The sequence below is a fragment of the Dipteris shenzhenensis genome, chromosome 1 (genome assembly GCF_047967505.1).
Source record: "Dipteris shenzhenensis isolate YYH24624 ecotype China chromosome 1, Dip_SZ_1.0, whole genome shotgun sequence".
NCBI lineage: Eukaryota > Viridiplantae > Streptophyta > Polypodiopsida > Gleicheniales > Dipteridaceae > Dipteris > Dipteris shenzhenensis.
In genome coordinates, this window is record NC_141596.1 from 35,005,352 (window position 1) to 35,029,161 (window position 23,810).

At 38.6% G+C, this 23,810-nt stretch overlaps 1 protein-coding gene across 1 annotated transcript; it reads left to right on the forward strand.

Moving 5' to 3' along the window:
- The first annotated feature begins 6,458 nt into the window (after positions 1–6,458).
- LOC147905744 (uncharacterized) lies at positions 6,459–21,714 on the forward strand. The gene is made up of 6 exons (XM_087375660.1): positions 6,459–7,000; positions 16,221–16,248; positions 16,480–16,594; positions 17,425–17,686; positions 20,866–20,929; positions 21,049–21,714. Exons 1-6 carry the CDS (start codon positions 6,459–6,461, stop codon positions 21,295–21,297), a joined length of 1,260 nt encoding a protein of 419 aa, XP_087231786.1. The 3' UTR covers positions 21,298–21,714.
- The last annotated feature ends 2,096 nt before the right edge of the window (positions 21,715–23,810 follow it).

Consider the following 23,810-nt stretch of genomic DNA (forward strand, 5'->3'; position numbering starts at 1 on the left):
TGAAGTTGGATGTATTTCTACACAGGGACTTCATGATAGCCATATGTGATGACAACATGAAGGGCCAACGTGTACTAAAGTTGAGGACAAGCTCTAAGAAGTACTTCTTATGAGAAGTGCCAAACTCCGTAAAGTATCCATATATAGGTGATGCCTTGAGTTCTCTTAAGGCTATATGAGATGCATTACCAGATATTCAGGATGGTCAAGATGGTGGTATACTTGGATCTTCTCAAGATTTTGTACAACCTTTACCTTCGGTCCCAACTATCCAAGCGCCACAAGTGTAGACTACAATGAGCAAAAAAAAGAAAAAGACATCGTCAAAGCTGATATGGAAGCTATGGCTGTCCCTCGAAGAGGAGAAAAAAGGCCTCAACTTGAAAGAATTGACCCAAAAGTAACCCAATTATAGCATGGTGAGAGGTTGGATGATGATGACAGTGATAGCAAGGATGAAGAAGCTAAAGAAGCCAAGCTTATAGAATCACTACTTGCAGGTACTCTTATAAATGCCAATCTACACTCCGATAGTGATGAAGGGTATACATGGGGATTCTCATAGTATTTAGTGCCAACAACACACATCAATTGAGCTACTTCATTTACCAATTAAACAAAGCTAGATGAAAAGTTTGCAAGAAAGTTATATGAGGATGCAAGGCAGGCCAAAAACACCAGCTCCCAGTAATATCATGCTACATCCAATATCATTCAAGAAGCTTGTAAGTGATGATTTAGTGTTGTATGATGTATCTTCCCGTATGCATGCAGACTTCTGTACAACATTTCAAGAATTCAAACTGACATTGTTCAAGAAGTAGCACTTTATGAGAGCAGATACAAGGATGATGATGAAAAGTATATGCTATCTAGAAATAGATTCCTTGAAAAGTGTAGGTTTGAGCCCATTAATGGGCAACCCTTCTGTGAGGCATGTAGAATTGCATTTGAGGAGACCAGAAGAGGAAACTTACCATCCAAGGAGTATATGCAAAAGTTTGCAAGAGTCATCGCTTATATTTGTTTGTTCGAAGATGACTTGAAGTATATATTGGAATCCCTCAAGTTCAATAATGAACCTTTTCAAAAGAAGAAGAAGTCAACTCTTTTAGAGGTTCTTCTTAAAGCAAGAGAGTTATGGATTAGGTGCAAGAAGCCACCCCTCTCAAAGGGTAAGAGACCCACTGTGGAGTACTTAGGAGAGTAGGTGCAATTTTATAGGTGCTTTATAGCTATTGTAAATGATGTTCAGCCAAGTCTTGTAGAAGTTACAAGAGCCGTCAATAAATATAGGGATTATACGTGCATTGTATTTCATCTTGAAACAATCTTTCAATGGATGTATGCATTGCATTTGAATCTGGTACGATATCCTTTGAGTCACCTGAGCATGAGGTAAACAAGAAGCAGAAAGTGATAAAGGTTATGCCAATTATTTGGTGGAGGCCATTGAGATATAGTACTGACAAAATAGTAGTGAAGTTGGTTTGCCAAAAGTTACTAAATGGAGAATGCTTTTTTGGTAAGAAGAGCAAGCAAGGAGCCTTGAAGAAATAGTTAACCAGGAAGTAAAGACTAAAGCTGCATATAGAGCATTAAAGTTTTTGCTTCATTCAGATGAAGAGTTGGTGGATCAAAAGTATTAGGTGGACAAGCAAAAAGCACGTGCGCTAGGAAAAATGGTTGACAAGAACTGGGCCTCGCAATGGATAAAATCATGGGATAAAGATGCAGCACCAACAAAGGAGCTTCGAGCTAAGATGCCTATTTGCATGGAGTTGATGTATGCACATATAAAGTCAAAAACCATTAAAAACAAGATGCAGCTTCAAGTCCTTAATGAGTCTTTCATGTTCTCCTATGACATTGCAATGTTTGTCAAAGGGTAATTCAAATTATGTTATTGTCAAGGGAGTCGATACGGAAAGATTTATGGCTACAATGGACAGTGAACCTTGGGATAACCCATATGCATTTTTCTTTGATGAACTATAGGATTTGTCAGTGTAGGGGATTGTTTAGCTTATACGAATTGTGATACAAGGCCCTATGGCAAGACAACCAAGAGCAACATTTGTCATGTTTATCACAGATTCACAGCGAGATGCATTGCTTGCTAGTTTGAAATCTGCATTTAGGGGTGTCATTGGAAAGATGTTGCATGGTATGGTTTTGTGGCATGAGCATAGTTATCATGGTGACACTGGCATCTAAATCTTGCAACCCTTGATGGTTGCATTTATGCATAGGGGTGATGGTCCATTATTTGAAGTTCCCCAAAGACTCTTCATCTCTTGTTCCAAGAGAGAGAAACATTAAAAATAGTCTCCCCTTCTCTTAATTATCGACATCCAAAGCATCCTTCTCTGATAAAAGAGATAGTAGAAGCATATCGGTTGAAAGGTTGGAATGTAGCATTGTATGGAATGAGGTTAGTTGCAGAGACTATATTACGAAAAGGAATTGATGTGGTTGTCATTGATGCCCTCCATCAGATTCAGTACTTTGATACTTACTTCAATTGCATGCCTACATTCTATGATAAAGAGGAAGGGAGCTCAGATGTGGAATCAAGCAAAAAAGTGCAGCATGGCTCAAGTGAGAAAGTGGTAGAAAATGTAGACTCTACTACTCGTGGTGGTGGAAACCTGAAAGTATCGGGGAAAGTCTTTATCCCAAGGTTTGGGATTCCTTGTTGATAAAAGAATATCCAACAAGGCACTCTCTATCCCAAGAGTTAGGATGAGATTCATGAAGCATGGTAAGAATCTGGATGAGTTTCTGTAATGGATGGTGTCCATCAACAAGGCAAGAAGATTGGATTAGAGATTATCTAAAACATTTGAACCACTACGGGCATTGCCTAGTGCAATGACCCCTACCCCATGGTGGTGGGAACCCGAAAGTACCGAGAAACTCTTTATCCCAAGGGTTGGGATTCCTTGTTGAGATAAAAGAATATCAACAAAGCACTCTCTATCCCAAGAATTGGGATGAGTTTCATACAGCATGGTGAGAATCGAGACAAGTTTCTTTCATGGATGGAGTGCATCAACAAGAAGCAAGATTGGATTGTAATTTGCCTAAAACATTTGAGCCACCACGTGCATTGCCTATTGCAATGACCCCTACCCCATGGTGGTGGGGACTCAGAAGTACTAGGAAAGTCTTTAACCCAAGGGTTGGGATTCCTTGTTGATAAAAGAATATCAACAAGGCACTCTCTATCCCAAGAGTTGGGATGAGTTTCATGAAGCATGGTAAGAATCTAGATGAGTTTCTGTAATGAATGGTGTCCATCAACAAGGCAAGAGGATTGGATTACAGTTTATCTAACACATTTGAACCACCACGAGCATTGCCTAATGTAATGGCCCCTACCCCATGGTGGTGGGAGAACCTGGAAGTCCCAGGAAAGTCTTTATCCCAAGGGTTGGGATTCCTTATTGTTGATAAAAGAATATCAACAACAAGGCACTCTCTATCCCAAGAGTTGGGATGAGTTTCATGAAGCATGGTAAGAATCTGGATGAGTTTTTGTAATGGATAGTGTCCATCAACAAGGCAAGAAGATTGGATTATAGTTTTTCTAAAACATTTGAACCACCACGCACATTGCCTATTCCAATGACTCTTATCCCGTGGTGGTGGGAACCCGAAAGTATCGGGAAAGTCTTTATCCCAAGGGTTAGGATTGCTTACTGATAAAAGAGTATCAACAAGGCACTCTCTATCCCAAGAGTTGGGATGAGTTTCATGAAGCGTGGTAAGAATCTGGATATAAATAGATTAACTTAATATAAATTGATTAACTTAAATTAAATATATAAACTTAACTAATTTAAATCGATTAACTTAAATTAAATAGATTAGCTTAAATAAATTTAAAATGATTTAAATTAATTCAAATAGATTAACTCTAATTAAATATATTAATTTAAATAGATTAAATCAAATTAAATATATTAATTTAATTAATTTAAATAGATTAGCTTAAATTCATTCAAATCTACTAACTTAAATTAAATAGACTAATTCAATTTATTTAGATAGATTAAATTTATTTAAGATAACAAATTTCTTTTATTTAATTAATTAAATTTAGGCAATTACCTTAAATTAACTAATTTAAATAGATTAACTGATCTTAATTTAATATTTAAATAGATTAAATTTATTCACTTTAATTAATTTAAATAGATTAAATAAATTACCTTATATTAATTTGTTAATTATTTTAATTTATTAATTAGTTATTTATTTATTTTAAATCATTAACTTAAATTAATTTAAATTAACTAATTTTAGTAGATTAACTAATCTCAATTTAATATGTAATTTGTCTTTAATTTATTAATTGACTTTAGTCAATTAAATTAAATTGATTATCAAATTAATTGGGCAATTAATTTGATATATTAGTTAATCTAATTTAGTCGATTAACTAGTTAAATAGATTAGCTTAAATTGATTTAAATCTACTAACTTAAATTAAGTAGACTATTTTAATTTATTGAAATAAATTAAATTTATTTAAGATAATTAATTTCTTCTATTTAATTAATTAATTTAAATAAATTACCTTAAATTTATTGGTTAATTTATTTGATTTATGAATCAATCATTTATTTATTTAGTTAATTTAAATCAATTACCTTAAATTAACTAATTTAAATAAATTAACTTATCTTAATTTAATATTTGAATAGATTAGATTTATTCACTTTAATCAATTTAAATTGATTAAATAAATTACCTTATATTAATTTGTTAATTAATTTAATTTATTAATTAGTTATTTATTTATTTATTTTAAATTATTAACTTAAATAAACTAATTTTAGTAGATTAACTAATCTTAATTTAATATGTAATTAGTCTTTTCTAATCTAATAATTTATTAATTGACTTATCTTAATTTTAACTTAACTTAAATTGAGTTCAACGATAGGATTTTTTAAAAAATACTTTTACATCTTGATTTTTTTCTTAATTTTATACCATTAAATTAGGGTTTAGGGTTTTAATTTAAAAACAAGGAAATATCCAAAACACAAGAAGCATGTTTTATGCTTTTAATACTCATGCATGATGCATGGTTTCAAGTAAGTGAACAAGGAAATATGCATGTCCAACTGTGTAAATTATATTCCAGGTGTTCGATACTTTGCACAAGTGTCTGATACTTTGCATAGGTGTATGATACTTTGCACATGCCTTAATCTTACTAAAGTTAGGCTTGTGCTTGTGCAAAGCATCATGTCTATCAAAGATACATACATAGGTTAGAAACACACCCTTGCATAATTCATGGGAAGAAAGATGAGTACGAGGACCTATATACGAGTTAGAGACATGCTCCACTGGGTCTCTCTCTCTCTCTCTCTCTCTCTCTCTCTCTCTCTCTTTATCCCCATGTGGAAGCAACATGTACAGTTGCAGAGTGTCAGAGTTCCAAATGGATGTTTTAAATCTTAATATATGCTAATATAATGAAACCTTAATATATTTGAAAATAAATATCCCTATTTAATACTAAACAAATCTAATTAAATCTTAATTTATATGGAAAATAAATATCCCTATTTAATACTAAATAAATTTATTTAAATCTTAATTTATGATTTTTTAAAAATTACAATATATACTTTGCATCTTAATATATCATACTATATTAAAATATTAATATATTTTAATTAGCTATAATAAATATTAAATTTAAATCCTAATTCAAATACTTTTAAATAAATAGATATTAACTAAATATATTATTTGTCTTTAGATTTTAGGGTTAGGGTTTAGATCTTAAACACTTTAGTTATTTTAAAAGAAATTAAATTATATTTTTTATTTTCATTTCTAAATTAAATGATCTTTGTTTTCAATGCAGGATTTCACTCTTGAAGAGGGTTTAGATGTGGTATTGTATAGAAAAAATGAAGTGGTTGCCTTTGGGCAAATACAAAGTCTTGATTCCATAAGCTTGTGTCAGTTTCAACATTGTGGTGAGAAAAGGTGTGTGATAATAATCACTAAGGTGATTCACCCCAAAGTGGATTTGAAGTATCTGCAAGGAGATTTTGAAACACTTGATGACTTACTAGAATGTCAAATTATTGACATATAAGCACAATGACTCCTTTGGGATTGGGATGAGATCATCCCAAAGTCTCTTCTTCATGCTCATGATATTGCATTTTAAACCTTTCTTGAGGGAGAAAAGGTTGATATTTTGTCTTGGTTAGGAGTACTAGGAGTTGGCACATTTATGGGCTATGCTCACAATATACTTTGCATGATCAAGGTTATTAAGTTAACAAGCGAAGGAATTATTCAAAGTGTAATGGATGGTGAATCACAGTTACAGTTGTAGAATACTATCACTTGGGGGGTAGCGTTCATGAAATCCCATGTGTTTAAAAAGGTATCTTTCAATGTGATGGATGACACGTCTAATGTACTACCCAAATAATAGAAGACGACACTTAAAGGGCACCCAAACTGAAAGTAATGTGCTAATAGAAAGCAATGATGCTGGTCATGAAGTGATTACTGGAATAGAGGATATTGATGATATTTTTAGGATAAGCGATGCAGTAACAGGGGTCAATGATAAAGTTAGTGATACTAGTCATGAAGTGCTTACTGGAATAGAGGATATTGATGCTGTTTGTGGGACAAGCGATGCAGTAACAAGAGTCAAGGATAATTTTAGTGATATTGGTCATGAAGCACTTACAAGAGTAGAGGTTATCGATGCCATTTATGGAATAAGCAAGGCAATAACTGGGATTGATGATAATAATGATATTGGCCATGAAGTTCTCACTAGGCTGGAAGACATAGATGCAATTTGTGGGACACAGATTGGTTCAGACATTGTTTCAGACATTGGTCATCATGTTCACACTAAAATGGAGCCGCTTCAACAACGTACTTTTGGATTGAAACTATTGGCTTCAATGAACTCAATGTCTAAAAGATTGCCATTTTCAAGGTATTACAGATCAACAAATAGTTCTCAAGGCCATTCCACATTTGACTTCACAAATGAAAATGCAGGAGAAATGCAGTCTTAAATGGACAACGATGTCATGTCAAATAGGAAAAGAGATCTGCTAGGCTCAAAAAGAAAGCAAGTGTTAAGAGGCGACGAATCATGGCACCAATTCCAAAACCCAAGAGGCATGTAATGCTATCCAAACAGAATATACAAGAAACTATAATGAAAGTCTGCTACAAGAAACTTTGCCTTAGAAGAGTTACAAAGGAAGATTATGAGGCTATACGTGTAGGTATTTAGAGCAAGACAAGGCCAAATAGACATAATCATCTTCTTCAAAAGTTTTCTTGCTTCCTTCAACAACCTAAAGACATCTTAAAGACAACGCTATGCAAACCTCGGTTGATGCCAATGGTTAATGAACTAGTCATATGTAACCGAGGATACCAGGTGTTAGGTGGATTATCACATGGTACCTACTAGGGCTTATGGGCAGAGGTCAAAGATAAGGTGATTCATAGAGTTCATGGAAATGTGTGCAAGTTAGTAGGACAAAGAAGCACCTTGAATACAGCCGTAACTTTAAAGCAAATCCTTGGAGACAATGCATTGCCACAACCTCATCTTCCACAAACAATGCCAGATGGAAGTGTCATGTGCCGACATCATCCTCCTTTAGGAATGACAAAGAAGGTGGTGCTAGAGTCCATTAACAAAACATTACAAGATAGAGAAGAGAGCAAAATTTCTAGAGCTACTTTTTACAAAATTTGGCGTGGGCAATTTTGCAATGTGAAGACTCCATCAAAGCAAAGAATGTTAAAATGCAAGACATGTGATGAATTGAAAAATGCCGTTGGGCACATTAAATGCGAGAAATGTCAAGAAAAATATATAAGATGGAGAGAAATCCATTCACGTCATGTGCAAGATGCTAGAATGGTGTATCCTTCTTGGAGGAAGGAAGCTATTTCAGATATCAAGAAGTCTATGTGCATCACCATTGATGGCATGGATCAAAATACAACAACTTTGCCTACATTCAGACACACCCCACCTCCATTGGAGGGTAAACGTGGACTTAAAACACACTTGTGTGGAGTATTAGTACATGGATTCTGACTCTTTTGTGATCTATGGATTGATTGCTTGCATGAACATGATAGTACCCAAGTAGCAACATCCATCATGAAAGCAATGCGAAAGGTCAAGGATGCACATGGACGTTTACCTCGCATCTTGCATATGTAGGCTGATAATTGCTAGAGAGAAAATAAGAATAGATACATTTTTTCTTTGTGCTCTATGCTAGTTGGTTTGGAAATATTTGAACAAGTGGAAGTCGATTTTCTTCTTGTCAGCCATACACACGAAGACATAGATCAAATATTTAGCGTTATCTCTGGCGGGTTGAAGTCCAGGGATGTTTTGACAATGGATGACATGAAACATAGAATTGGGAAAAAAATCGGAGGTTCTCAAAAGGAAGAGCCAGAAGTGGCTATCTTGGAGAGGATGGTAGAGTGGAGAGCATTCATAGAGCCTCATTTAAAACGAGGAGATGATGCACTATGTGGACACACAAATCCACACTACTTCTGGTTTAGCATGCATGACAACACTCCAATGATGCAGTGGAAGTACTACTCAGTGGACACAAATCATTTATGGAGTGTGCCATATGCATTACTAGAACGAATAATCCCCTTGGAGGAGATTCCATTAGTTCTCACAAAAAACAAAGCATTGGACATGGATGAAATGAAAGGCTTGCAAGCATTCATTTCTCATGTTAGGAGTATGATGCAAAAATATCCAGAGCAGTCTAAGAAAAATATGGAGATAATCACGGCAAACGAATCTCTTCTTAAATATCTAAAAGAGCAAGAAAATTTACCGAGCATAGAATACTCAGATCTATTTTGGCCGCAACAAATTGAATCAAGAGAAGATTTTGCATTTGCTAGAGAGTCCACTACAGCTGAAGATATGGAAGACGCTAAGCAATGCCTTTTGCATCTTAAATTTTGTGGTAGGAAGGGTGATAAGCCATTGCCAGAGTTTGTACCATTCAATGAAATCCAAGAGGGACTTTTTGTTGCCATTTGTGCAATAGATCCAAATTCGAATCAGAGTTGGATGACCAAGGGGGACCAATTTGGGTTGCAAAGGTTGCTCAGATAGCAAGGGATGAAATGGGAATCCCTAGCACATTCATAGCATTATGGTATGAACCCAAACCATTAAAAAATCTCCTAAAGAGGTATACCATGAAACAGCTTTATGAGGGTTGTTTGGAAAAGAAACAGGAATAGGTTCCAAATAAAGAGAGCTTGGCTGAAGTGGAGGTGAGTAGCATCATCCATTGTTGGAAATCAAGGACTCGAAATCTTAAAAAGAAGCATGGGTATGATGTGGAAAAAAGTATCACGATCCCTGACAGCAACCTCGCACATATCAAACATTGTTTGGGTAGACTTGATCCGACTAAAGATGCAGTAACAAAGTCTAATGACTCAGAAAGAGATTCCGAAGCAAAGAGCAAATATGTCCCTATGTGGCGGTCCTCTCTCGGTGATCTTATACATCATTTTCCAACATAGTGTATCTTTACACCACCTCTATGTTGATATGAACACTCTTGAATTCTATCTATTAATATTCAGTTTAAATTAAGAAATTAATTATTAATTAATCAAAAAACTAGTTAGTATTAATTAATAATTAATAAAATAATAAAAATTAGTAGAAATTAATAATTAAAGAATTAATTATGAATCTAAAAAATAACTAAAATTTAGCTAGTAATAGAAGGCTCAAGCATTAGGTGGACATGTAGGGATCAAGCCCTATGTGGCCACATATTAAGGGGTGTGTCACATGTGGCCCCCTCACATTCACTTTCTCACTCACTATACGCAAGCACCTTTGCTTCCACATATCATAATTTGTAGAGATAGATATATATAGTGTTCTAAAAAAAACATTTTTTGAGTCTAATAGGTCAATATCAAGTGGAGGTGATTGGGTTGGGAAAAAAAGTCCAAAACAAGAGAAAATGTCCAAAAATTATGAATATTGTGTTGTTCTCTTTCTCCTCCCAACACTTTTGGCTACAATTGAAAAAGGGAGTGTGTTATTCCATGAAGAACAAGTAAAATGGCTACACATTTACCAAGAATAAGAGCTACACCAACAATAAGGAAAAGGACAAACAAAAGACTAAGACTTGGATTGTCAAAGATCATAAACAAAAGATCCAGTGGCTTCTCAAGAAGAATCCAACTTTATTTCAAATCAATATTGGTCTTTTTAAGCCTAGTGTGTGTGGTCAATAAGGGTTCTCTACCTTGAATGTCCCCCTTAAATGATTGTTAATCTTATGTGTGAGATTCACCTTGTCAGACCTCTGGGAACTTCCCATGCCATAGTCATTATTCAGTCTCCCAATTGTAAACCAAAAGACCAAATATCATGTTGGGGTGAGGATTCCCAAATGAGTCTACTGCTGATGCAGCTAGAGTGGGTGCCAGGTTGGGATCATGAGTGTTGTCACTAGAGCTAGGCAAGCCATGAAGTTTCCCATGGGGCTACTGCTAGGGTTGAGGTCATCAATTTGTGGGGGGGTATGTTAGGACAAATTCATTAATGGGTTTATACCAAGGGGTACACGATCAATGTGTGCTTTTGCCTAAGTTAGGTGTGGCTAATGATGTGTCAGTCAGTAGGTTGTGATTGAGTGAATCTAGGAGTGTGGTGTGATCGAGAAATCAATGGAGAAATTAGTGGAGCTTGGCTCTCATGTATGTATCAAGTGCCTATATATTGGACTTCTCTCATGAATAAAGGACAAGCATTGTTTTGGTTGTTCCACTCCCATCTTGCTGCTTAGCCATGTTCCAACAGAGTTTGTACCCTCCACTTTTGGGAATGCTATTCTAAGAATCCCTATTGATAGAGCATCCCCCTTTGAAGGTGTAGGGGTTATTTCTACCATGGATTTTCATCACCTTGGTAGGAAGGAGTCTACCCAAGAGAGGTTTGTTTCAGCTAGCAAGTCAGCTAAGGTGTTCCATTAAACTTCCTTGCACTGATGAGGACTATTAGTTGGAACATACAAGGCCTTGGTGGTGTGCCACATCACCACCATAGGCAGTTGATTTGTAATTATCTCCATCTAGATGTTACTGGGGTCCCCACTGATATTATTTTTGTTTAGGACCACAAAGTGGATGCCAGAGATTAGTCAGGCAAAATTCTTTTAGGACACACCTTTTGGTCACCTCCCTTCGGCACTAGGGGAGGTACATGCATTTCAATTTTGTAGTCTTTTTCCCCCTTGGTTAATAGACACAGGGTGATCATTCATTCCAGATCTTAGTAAATTATTCTCATGATTGGGGACATAAAGTTGGATTTCTCAACCTTTATACCCCAACAATAAAGGGGACTGTGTCCTTATGTAAAAGGAGTTTCTCTCTTCGGCCCCCATTGCAGCTTCTTGGATTATTGGAGGTGACTTCAACATGGTTGAGCTGCCTTCATATAAGAAAAAGGGTAGACACAGAGGCATTCACTCCTTGAAGAGAGTAGCTTGAAATTCTTTCTTGTTTCATTTTAGTGGCAAAGATGCTTGGTTTAACACTTATTTCATTAATTTTGGACTCCAAAGTTTACATTTGGACTTATCCTAAAAATCCTTCTCAAATGGAAAGTTTACTTTATGAGGTGGTGTGCCATATCACCACCATAGGCAGTTGATTTGTAATCAGCTCCATCCAGGTGTTATTGGGGTCCCCACTAGTATTCTTTTTGTTTAGGACCACAAATTGGATGCCAGAGATTGTGCCAAGTCAGACAAAATTCGTTTAAGACACACCTTTTGGTCACCTACCTTGGGCACTAAGGGAGGTACATGCATTTCAATTTTGTAGTCTTTTTCCCCCTTGGTTGATAGACACAGGGTGATCATTCATTCTAGATCTTAGTAAATTATTCTCATGATTGGGGAACATAAAGTTGGATTTCTCAACCTTTACACCCCAACAATAAAGGGGACTATGTCCTTATGTAAAAGGAGTTTCTCTCTTTGGCCCCCATTGTAGCTTCTTGGATTATTGGAGGTGACTTCAACATGGTTGAGCTGCCTTCAGATAAGAAAAGGGGTAGACGGCCAGGCATTCACTCCTTGAAGAGAGTAGCCTGAAATTCTTTCTTGTTTCATTTTAGTGGCACAGATGCTTGGTTTAACACTTATTCCATTAATTTTGGACTCCAGAGTCTACATTTGGACTAATCCTAAAAATCCTTCTCAAATGGAAAGTTTACTTTATGAAAATATCATTCGAGAATCAAAGTTTACTTTCTGGCACTAACATTTCACATAATAAATTTCACAATATATCTCTACAATGTTGCACTAATAATGCAAAAACTACTATTAAATCCTAATTTTGTATTTCTTATCTTTAAGAATCCTATTCATGTTTAAAAAATTCCTTGAGTTATTATTTTAAATCCATGAAATATCACTTAATACAAAATAAAGAATTATTAAATTAATCTAATCCGTGCAACTGCACATAAAATTAAATGCCAAAAACTAGGAGAAAACTATAACACTCTTGAAGATTCAAGAAATTAAAAGGTTATATAGACAAGAGACATGGAAGACTCTTTTGTACTCTAAAAAATAGCAATAGTTACACTTGCAATTTTACATTGTCATAAGTTTACAAGAAATATTGCTCTAGAATAGTCTTTGTACAAAGGAGTCTGTCACGGCCTTTTCAATAATTTAATTCTATCTTTACAATGAGTTAAGTACAAATGGGCAATCCTAACATTTGCTTGTTTGAATGTCTCATTCGTCATCACTTGTCATTTGGGTGCCATCTTCATTCACTCTCATCTGACCACAGCCACCTTCAATCTTTATTGATGCTTAAATGGTGTTATCATGGGCATTCTTCATTTGCGCTATCTCCTTCTACTTCCTCCTTATCAAGCATCTTTAAGAACTCTATAATGTGTGAAATGATTGGTTGCGATATTTATTTTTTCTTCTACATGTGCTTCTTTGTTTTCTTCGTCCTTGAATTCCAAGATATATGACTGTCTCTGTGGAAATCTTTGAAACTGCTTCATGGTTTGGGACCCATTCCTTTTTCAAACAACTAGTATATAATGTATTGTTATCTTGGTTCTCCTTCCTACCCCATGGCTCATACCATACCGCTGTAAATGTTGTAGCTCTCCCTTGGTCATCCATGCTCACATCCACCACTTTTGCAACCCAAAACTTCATGTTGTCATGTTCATCATCCGATGGTCAAACTGCAGGAAAAAAATGGACTTCTATGTCTATTTGTGGCATAAACTCTCTCTTCTTTGGTCCACAATATGGATGTGGCAGCAGCGATTAAAACTCATTTTCCAAGAGACCACAAGATGGGTGCAAGTCATTACCAACATTTGGCCAAAATAAAGGCCGTTCTCTCTTAACATCATCTTCTCACATTTTCTCAAGGTCCTTTATCAATTGGTAGGTCTTCCTAATTACAACAGCGGTGTGTTCCTTCCAAGAGGACTTCCAATTAAGAAATCTCTTCAGCATTTCCTCCTTGTATGTAATAAAAGATTTTAAGACTTCTATTTCACCTTTGGATTTCTCACTGAATTCTTTTATAGGAGCCCATGTTGGATGAATTTCTTTACTCATCGGAATTGAAGTTAAGAGACTATAAGGTTCTTCAAGCTCCCATGTTGTATCAAGAGAATAGTGTTGCTACTGCACTCGTTTTTCATCCTTTAAGAAAAAGCGAAAGTAGTGTGGAGCGCTATGACCTATCAGGGCATCACCACCTTTTTGTATGGAAGGTAGAATAAATCTCTTCCAATCATACATCCTTTTAACCATGGAGCATAGTATACCTTCTTTGCGGCCACCAACTTGCCTCCCATATTTTCTTATCAAGTCATCCATCATCTCCATCTCCTTGTGTCTTAGCTCTCTTGAGAGTGCGCTAAATACATGATCGATATCCTCATGTGTGTGTCCAACCAACAAAAACCCAACTTCAGTCTCATTGAAGATTCAATGAGCGATTAGCATTGATCAAAATGCACAGAAGAGTATATTCTTATTCTCTTGTCCACAATTGTTTGCCTGTATTCTCAAATTTATTGGTAGGCAACCTTTTTCTGCATGTACACGAATTTTTGTAGATCGTGGTGACCTATGCTTTTGGGTTAATGAAATATAAATGCATCCCATGACTGAAGACTTGCTTAAGTGCACACATGAGATCTTCCAAAAGTGAATATCAATAATAGAAATGTCCAAGTTTTCACTTTTTGTAGACTATACAACAATATATAGCTGCTTTAATGTTTTTTACTATAATGAATGTGAAGGTGAGCCATAGCCAATAGTATTGTTGGGCATGTAACCTGGGAATATTCATGTAGACTTTTTCATCAGGAAAAGCCATATAGTCAATGCTAAATATGTTAAGTCATTGTCTATCCCAAACATAGAGCTTTGGATCTTTGCTCACTTCACGTGTGCACAGGCATAAGTGTTTAAAAGCAACATAAGTCTTGGTACTGTGAAGTTTCGCATAGAGCATTCCTTGGAAAGAGGAGGGGGAAAGGGGGGGTTGGGGGGGGGAGAGTTGTGTGCCATTGTTGGGTTTGCAATGTTCAAGGATGAGACTTGATCGGCACCCTAGTTGATGGGTAATATCCTAAATAGCCTCTTTTATGGACATTTGACAGGCACCACTAAAGGATATTGAAAATTTGGGAAAATTTTTAATTGCCTTTTTGACAGGTGACAACCTTAAGGTGTGAGCGAAGTTAAACCTCAAATTTTGTTTTGTTTTGTGAATTTAAACCTCACGTGAGGAGTGCGTAGGTGGACACTAATTTGGTAGATATATCCTCAAAGATGGCTCCCATGGACCGGTTGAAGCCACACATCCAAAGACCTTGAGTCTGTTTAGAGGCTCCATGCACCCAGTTGCTCCCCCGCCTTGAATTTTGTGGAACTAGTCCACTAGATAGCCCATTCACTTTGTCTTGCCGCTTTGTGATCGGTTGCCTCCTATGGGAAATTTGTTCTGTTCTACAACACTAGTAGTCCTAGTTCTGTAGCAGAGTCGGTGAGATTCCTCTAGTGACATATGGAGCCTCAAGGAATTTCCAACTCACTCAGTGATTATTAGACGCCGAATAATGTAGAGTTGGGGACCCATGCACATTTGATGCATGGGGATTGGCTCCTTGAGGCCGTTCCCACGTTTGGCAAAGATGGCAAAAATGCTTGAATTTGCCAGTGCTTGTTCCATTCCCCTTAGAAATGCATTGCTAGATTTGAGCAAATATGCTCCTTGCTGGAGAAGTAGCAAATGCCTCGCCAGTCGGCTTTGGGCTCTTGTCGTGTCGAGCTAGTACGCTAACCACTCGTAGCTAGAGAAGAGACTCTTGACTGCATAGGAGTACGTCGGCCACTCAAGGATTACCAATGAAAAGAAAAGGCAAAGGGACATCTCTAGCAGTAATTTTGTTGCCCCCACTGAAACTCGTGCTTCAAATGCACATGGTGAAGCTCATCTTGCCCAAGGTGATAGAGATTTTGTGTTTGCTGCATTTAATGAGAAGATGGATGCCAGGGGGGATTTGAATGCTGAAAATCAATCAGGGGATGCTTCCCTTGTTGCAAGTCATACATGGTATATCGACAAGTGGTGCTACTAAGCACATGACTACTCGCCAGGAGTGGTTTGAGAGCATCACACCTGTTCATGGCAGACAGGTTACATGTGCCAATGATGCTTCTCAAGACATCATCGGAGTTGGACACATTCCCGTTCAGCTTGATAATGGGAAAGTTAAGTATATTCGAGATGTTTGGTATTTTCTAGATTTGAGGCAAAATCTGATTTCAGTTTCAAACATTGCCCATGATCAACATATGTTGGTCGAATTTCAGGATAACCAATGCATGATCAAGGATCCAAAGAAAGGGTATGAGGTTGTAGCAACATGCACATATGACAGAGGCTTATACAAGCTTGATGCTCAGCTTTATGATCAAAAGGTATTGGCTGTAGCAAACACTTCCTAGGCTGATTTATGGCATGTCAGGTTTGGAAATCTCGATTTAGTGTTTTGTAAGGTTTAGGTGTGATGTTTCTATCTTTTTTAGCAGGCTAGAGAATAGCCTTCAAACGTCAAAGGTTGGTAATTGGGTTGGCCAAATCTAACGAAATATCCATTATTATTATTATTTATGAAATATCTAAAGCCTATGCAGCAGAACGTGGGATGGGACGTGCACGTGGCGAGATGTGATTGGGCAGACGAGAAGGGGTAAGCGGGGCGGTGGGACAGGTGGCGGGAGGAGATTGGAGGAGGAGTTGGGGGACAAAAATACAAGGGAGAGGTTTGTTGGGAGCGGGAGTACGTAGCGGGAGGTGATTGGTTGGGGGCCGGGTTTGGTTGAGATTTGTGGGTTTTTTCCGTTTCTCTTCTACCTCTGCTTCTTCCATCTTCTCCAGTTCCTCCTCACCTCCCCCTCTTCAGGTACTCCCTCCACCCCTTTTTCTCGTCGCTTTATCAATTCGTTGAGTCTCGCTACCGCACCAGAGGGAACGTAACAGCGGGGAATCGGAGACCTTTCCTCCCCTTTCTCATTGCCGGAACCGGCGGCACGGAGGGAGAGCAGCGGTTCTTGTTCGCGCAGGTAGACAGCGAGTGTTATTATGCAAAGACTCGAAGATGACCGCGGCGGAGAGAGAGAGATTGTAGCGGAGAGGAAGACTGAGGGATAGCCTTTACTGAGACAGAAAGGAGAGCCTTGCGGAGATTGTGAAGCAGAGGAAGACTATGACACTGCAGGAGTATCAACCCCAATGCGCACAAGGACGCTTGGGGGGGCGGAAAGAGAGACAGAGACAGAGACAGAGACAGAGACAGACAGAGCTCCAGGAAGAACTATGTTAATTTGTGGCATGCTGATCGCTTCTAAAGGTGTCGGTGGCTTCAGGCGGAAGAGCTGCGGGTCAATTTGCGCATGAAAATCGTTTCCTTTCTACTCCATGGTTGTGTGTTTCTCTTTTCTGCACTCGCTTTTTGTGCATAGAAGAAAAATGGAGTTTTACCCCGTCAGTCGTCGTAAAAATGGCCAACAATCATACCTTTTAATATCGTTAGTTGTCGCCGAAATGTCCGATTCGTACTATGCGTTCCCACCCTTTTTGTTTTGTCTTGAAGGCCCTTGTACGGCCGAACAAATCCTGCGTCCTCCCCATTCGATGGTAATTAATGAAGTGTGACGGATTACAGAAAATGTTGGTTTGCTGAATAAGTTTCAGTGGTATTGAATCTGAACCGAGCTACGCTGTGTTTTGCAGGGCTCGATAAAAAGAGGATTAATTTGTACATACAAATTGTAACGGCAAAACTGGATACGTGTGTTAGAAATCTGAGTTTCGTGCAGCATCTTGCTGTGTTGAACACCAACGAAAGTAGATTGGAAATGAGTGACATGGGAAGGTTTAGAGCTGGACTTCAGGCTGATGCATGTGAAGAAGTCATTTGTCCCAAGCCTCAAAGAATGCCTCTCATTTCTTGTTGCGCTCCTGAGCTTCTCAAGCCTAAGCGTCAGTGGCAAAGGTACGGAAAAGTACTGAGTTCGATTACGTGCTTTTTTTAATGCTTATTGAATGGTCGGTTCTGTTTGAAGAAGACCTTAGATCTAATTCGTGAGGAAAGGTCCTGCATTTTGAGACTGTTGCCTACACATTCTTAAGTTCTCTTCTGACTTTGAATTGATCTAATGCTCAAATTTTGTCACCTTAAATCATTTTGATCGTAGAAGGTACTGCTAGTGCTTTTGAGCAGAGTTCGAGGGCTGACTGGAAGCAGGATTTCATTGTTCTGGGACATCTCTGCCCTGTGTGATGTCTCTTCTGCTGGAATTCAAGTACCAGGCCTTGAGCTACTAGTTGCTTAAAGGCTTTAAAACAAAAAAGAAGCTGGAGTTCAGAACTTGGAAACTATATCATAGAGAATAGAGTCTATGGAGGAATGTGTAAAGCTTTGTTCACACTTAAACGTCTTGGACCTGCATGAATCACGAATACAGCTTTGACATTGAGTTTATCCAAGTATAATGCAGTTTTGCTGTGGTATGTGTGTGTGAAGCAAGTCAAAGGGTGATAATACTCTTCAACAGTGCATTGTTGCTATTTCATCAAGTTTGTACTTGCCTGTGCCATTTACAGCAAATTGGCTGTGCAACTGCCAATATCTCTACTCTATTACTTGTCATCAATAATCTTTTCTTCCATGATTACTGGTAATAGTTTCTCTTTTGACTGTATTGTTGTGTATGCCGGCTCTGAAGGAGGCGATGATCATGAAGATCAGAAATGTACTTGAAGGTGTAAGTTGGAGCCCTCACAAACAAAACTTTGTAGCTATCACCTCCACTGAAACTGAATGTATGGCTGTTTGCTATTCTACCACGAAACACAAATGACATCTCATCATAGCCAGGCTTCTTCATGTAATCTTTCACATTTTAGAAACCTGTGGGGTCTCTCATGGGGTTTGCACACAGTTGTGACCTAGTCACCAGTAAAACCAAACTCAGCCAATCCTCAATGCTCCAGATGCAGCCCACTGGTGAGCTGCAAAGCTTGTATTATGTTACTTTAAAGGGTTGCAACATGAAGGTATCATCTATTAAACTTACAGATGGAGGTTGCTTGCTGTAGCCAACCCTCCCGTAGTGGAAGGTTATGTCTAGGAATCACTCAATGGGTAAACAAATCTCACTATGTCTCATGCCAAAAACAAAATAGAATGCACAAAATAGGCAAACCCTATTGGCACTCCCACCTCCACAGTGCACCTCTAACTTTGTTGACCTGTGTGCTCCAAAGCAGGCTGGCAAAGATATGAATGGGGCCCTTTTATAGGGCTGGAATGCCTCCCAGACTGGCCAACTAGTCTATTCACTCGCGCGTGCACACACACACATGGGCCCTTTTATAGGGCCAAAATGCCCCCCAGACCGGCCAAAAAGTATGTTCCTGCAGCTTCACACACACATGCGTGCTCATGCATGCACACATGCCCTCACCCGCGTCTGCATGGGCTCTCTCTCTCTCTCTCTCTCTCTCTCTCTCTCTCTCTCTCACGTGTGCGTGCATTCTGGAATGCCCCCGACTGACCCACCAATCTGTTCCTGCAGCTTTACGCATGCATGCGTGCACACCTTTTTTGGGGTGAAATCACATGTGCAAGCGCACACACTAGACGGGCACACGCACACATGCTCTGGGCTGCCCTAGTCTGTGCTCATACTGACCCGCCAGCCCGACCACTGGGCACCTGTACAACCAATCCAGTCTGCAGTCCATGCAGACTGTCCACTGTCCTCTGATCCTTGCTGCTGGTGACCTGTCAGCATGCTCTGCCAACATGCCCTGCCTACAAGTATGCTGGCAGCCCCAAACAGGCTGCTCCACACGTGCTGCTGCGGTTGCTACCTCCTCAGCCCTCTTCTAGGCTTGTGCAGTAGCCACATATGATGCCCATGCCCACATGGCAGCCTGCATGCTGCCTATGTGGCAGCTCTGCTTCGCTTTCCGTGGCAGCCTTCTTCTCCACCCACGTGGATTCTCACTGACACAATCCCTCTCTGAGATTATCCTCTCCCATGTCCTCCTCGTACAGGGGCTCACCTGTGGGGTTCATGTTCTCTAATCATGCACCACAACTTTTTGCATATGCTGACTCCAATCAGGGCGGTAATTATACCGATCAGAAATCTACTTGGCGATCAGAAATCTACCTGAAAGTATGTCTTCCTTCACATTGGCTCCCACAAACAAAACTTTGTAGCTCTTTCCTCCACTGAACTGAATATATGGCTGTTTTCTATACATAAATGGCTTTACAAGCTCATGCAAGGACTCAGTATTGTTGTTACAAATTCAGGCCCTTACAACCACCCTGAGGGATGCATCTGCACCATAAAGAATGGGGGTCCCACAGGTAGACTAAATACATTGACACTTGATAGCATTATGCCTGGGGTCTTGTTCAAGTTGGCAAACTCCAAGTGCAGTATTGACTCAACAGCGTCATGTTAGCTGATCTGTTTATGAAACCCCTCATTTGCATTGCTCCATTTCCTCTTGGATCAAAGGTGTCTTGTGGCAGTGGTGATCTATTGGAATGCAACTAATGGTCTTTTACCAACTTACTGCCTTGCTAGGTATGCAATTTTGTTGTAGGAGTTCTTGGGAAGTTTACAATTCGTAGACAGCTAGAGTGGCTTCTTGATGCAATCTTTCACTTTTACCAACTTGTCGGTTTTCATTGTTTCGATGCCACCACAATGTTTTCCAGCTTTCTCTTCTTCGTCATCTCACCACTTTAGTCTCCTTGCCTTGGCTAGAATCATCATGACTCTTTGAGAACCACCTAGGTTGTCTGTTGGACATCTGCCATTTCTGTAGAGCAACATCTATGACAAAATCTCTGATGGCTGATCTGCAATGCAAGCATACAATGTGCATTCTAGAGCCTTGAAACTGTAACGCTAATATGACCCTGAGTTGATATTTTGTAACATTATGGCGAATCATAATGCGACTTGACACATTTGTCTGTACATGAGTGTGAAATATATTTGCAGATTCATGACTGATGATTGTCTTTACTTTGTAACCTTGTGGGCATCATAATGCAACAAATTCCACTTGACACTTTTGTATGTACATGATGAGTGTGAAATATGTTTGCAGATTCATGACTGATAATTGTCTTTATTTTGACAGCCCTTCTTCTCGAATACCTGAATGTGAGGCTGGATACGAGATACTGGAAATTTTCCTGAACATGGTGGGCTTTGCATTTGTCTGGATACTAATGCTTGAGTTTTCATGAATAGCAAGGAAAACACAATCAAATTTTGCATTTTTATGATTGTGGGCTAACATATTTAGTATTATCTTGTACAGAATGTTTGTGGCGAGTCCCCAAAATTTGGATGCTCACCCCCGTACTTTTTGGATTCACCACCCAGCCGTGCTGGTAATCCCATTGTACATGATGTGCAGTTTTGTTATCCAAGGTCTCCCCCACCCACGGTCCTTACTGATCCAAAATCTCGCAGCAGGCTATCCCTCACTCCTAGTCCATCCATTCGAATCGAAGGGTTTGACTGTTCCCACCGCGATTCACGGTGTGGTGTTCCGGCCATTGCATAGCTAGCCTTCCAGCCTCAATTAGGTTTTTGAGGTCACGAGCAGATGAGGGCTTGTATTTTCTGTAAGCCGTACTGTTTATCCTCGATGTTATGTGTGCAGTACAGTATTGTATTATAGTCTAATCAACAACTATGTTTTACCTGATACCGGAATGGGGCATCCAGATGTTTTGTGAGAGGATACGAGGTAGTACTAACCCACTAGAGATGTGTATTCTTCAGCTGAACTTGCCTGATGGTTAAACAGCAGCCTTCTTGCCTCATTTTTCCTTAGACATTAGTCTAGATGCAGTGAGAATCCTTGTTAAAACTTCTCCAAATTTTCTGCCCCTGCTGTGTGCAAAAAGGAAACATGTAATTATTGTAAACATTCTGAAGAGATTTTATAAATTTCTCTGGCCTGCTACAGGCCCTTTGTACAAAATGGAAAGTTTTGTTCATTTGATTGTAAGCCTTCATTGTGTGTCAAGTACTGTAGGCTCTTGTGCTTCTCTTGTTATTTTGAGACAAGCATCTGTGTTGTGCATTGTTTGAGATGAATGGTCAGTGCGAGGCAAGTCTTCAGACGAGGAAGCATGATTTGTCTGCATGGCTAGCATCAGCCCTGCATGTAGAAAAGGTGGTTTTGAAATTCGTTCTCTGTATCTGCAATTCACTTGATTCATTGCAGAGAAAAAAATTAATGCACGTGTGGCACTAACAATGTTATTGCCGATTGAGGTGTGGGTGATAATCATTGCTTAGTATAAAATCAACATTTATGTGTTTGGCAAGAACAACATGTGGATCAGATTCTAATAGCCACATAAAGAGGTTAGAATGTAGTCTCTTAAGCATTGAATGAAGTGTCCTAATCAAGGAAAGCTATATGTGCCCCAAAAGAGTTAGTGTTTGCAAGCAGTTAATACCACCCTATTATCAAGTGAGCTAACCATGATTAGCAATAGTCATTATGCCATCCTTACTACCATAGACGAATTAGGAGTGTTTCACTAAGATCACCATAAGATTTTTGCAAATTTTCTTAACCCTACTCTTGATGAAAGGTTAGATTTGTTGTAAGAAGTTAGCCTCTTTGTTCATAACCTCCATTCTCTCCTTTACAAGTTGATCCTCATCTCAATAATGTGACATTTTCTTGTTTAGTCTTGTTATGCATTTAAGGTGAGTCTTTCTTTTGGTCAAGTGTATCCTAAGTTTTGCTTGCTGTATACGAGCACCAAATTCAATCTCTCTCTCTCGAAGATATTTGACATCAATGCTACATCCTTTGGCCCTATGTTAAAAGATCCTTAGAATGTTGTGTTATGAACAAGTTTGCATTCAACCAATTCTTCCATTTGATTAATCATGTTAATGAAATAAGGCTTTATTGTTGTTGATCCAGATACGAAGCTCAACTATTCATCATTGTTAGTCTACAATTGTCCTAAAAACAATGATGGATGAGTTTGGGGATCTTCCTCTAGATGTATGTTCATCAACAACCATATCAACTGCGAACAATCAAGATAATCATGTAAGAGGCAGTTGAGCATGTGGCACAATTTGTTTAACTTTATCAGCTTTTGTTGAGGTAGAACTTTAATGATGAAAGTAAAGAAATTCTTCTTGTGATCGACTTTTTTTTTTAATTTTTTTTTCAATTGTGGATCATGCAAATCATGAAATACTGGCAATGTACCTCCAATCCAAATACAAGAGGCTAACACTATAAGAGTACCCATTGCTCCATTATGTGTAGGGGGGTGTGTGTTGAACAAAGACGAAGAGGAATAGGAGAAGAGAGAGAGAGAGAGAGAGAGAGAGTCTCTCTCTATATATATGTGGGGGGGGGGGAGGGGCACTAGGGCAAGGCAAAGGGCTTTTATGGATAAGGGTTGCTCCCCGAAAGAGCTTTTTAAAAGCTTGCATCACAAAAGGCAATTGGATAATATTTCCAGGTTAAACTTTTGGATGGTACCTGGACCAATTACTAGTTGAGGCTTGTGTTTCTTACTTTGCTCAAATTTTTGGCGATTTGATTCTCCACCCAGGATGCTATCACAGCTCGGTAGGTGCTGTTTTAATTCTTTCTTGCAACAAGCCTTGCAGCTAAAGTCTCCTTTCACAGAGAGAGAGAGAGAGAGAGAGAGAGAGAGTTCAAAAATGCTATTCGAGCATGTGGAAAATGGAAATTCTAGGGTGGGATGGTCTCACAGTGTTTTATCCTATATTATTATATATGGTCAATCAAGTGTGGCAAACTCAATAGAGGCCTCCAGTTGTTGGAAGAAAGGTTTGGTGAAGCTATTCCCCAAAAAGCATGTATGTGAGTCCTTCGTGGATTAGAGACCCATTACTCTTATGCCTATAATCTATTAGTTGGTCCCTAAGATGATTGTGGCTTGGATCAAGGGCTTTTTGCATGATGTGTTACATTCTTCTTGGTATGGTTTTATTCCCCCCCACATACATATTACTGATATTATTGGCGATGCCTATGTGGGGATAAAATATTCAAAGTACAGTGAG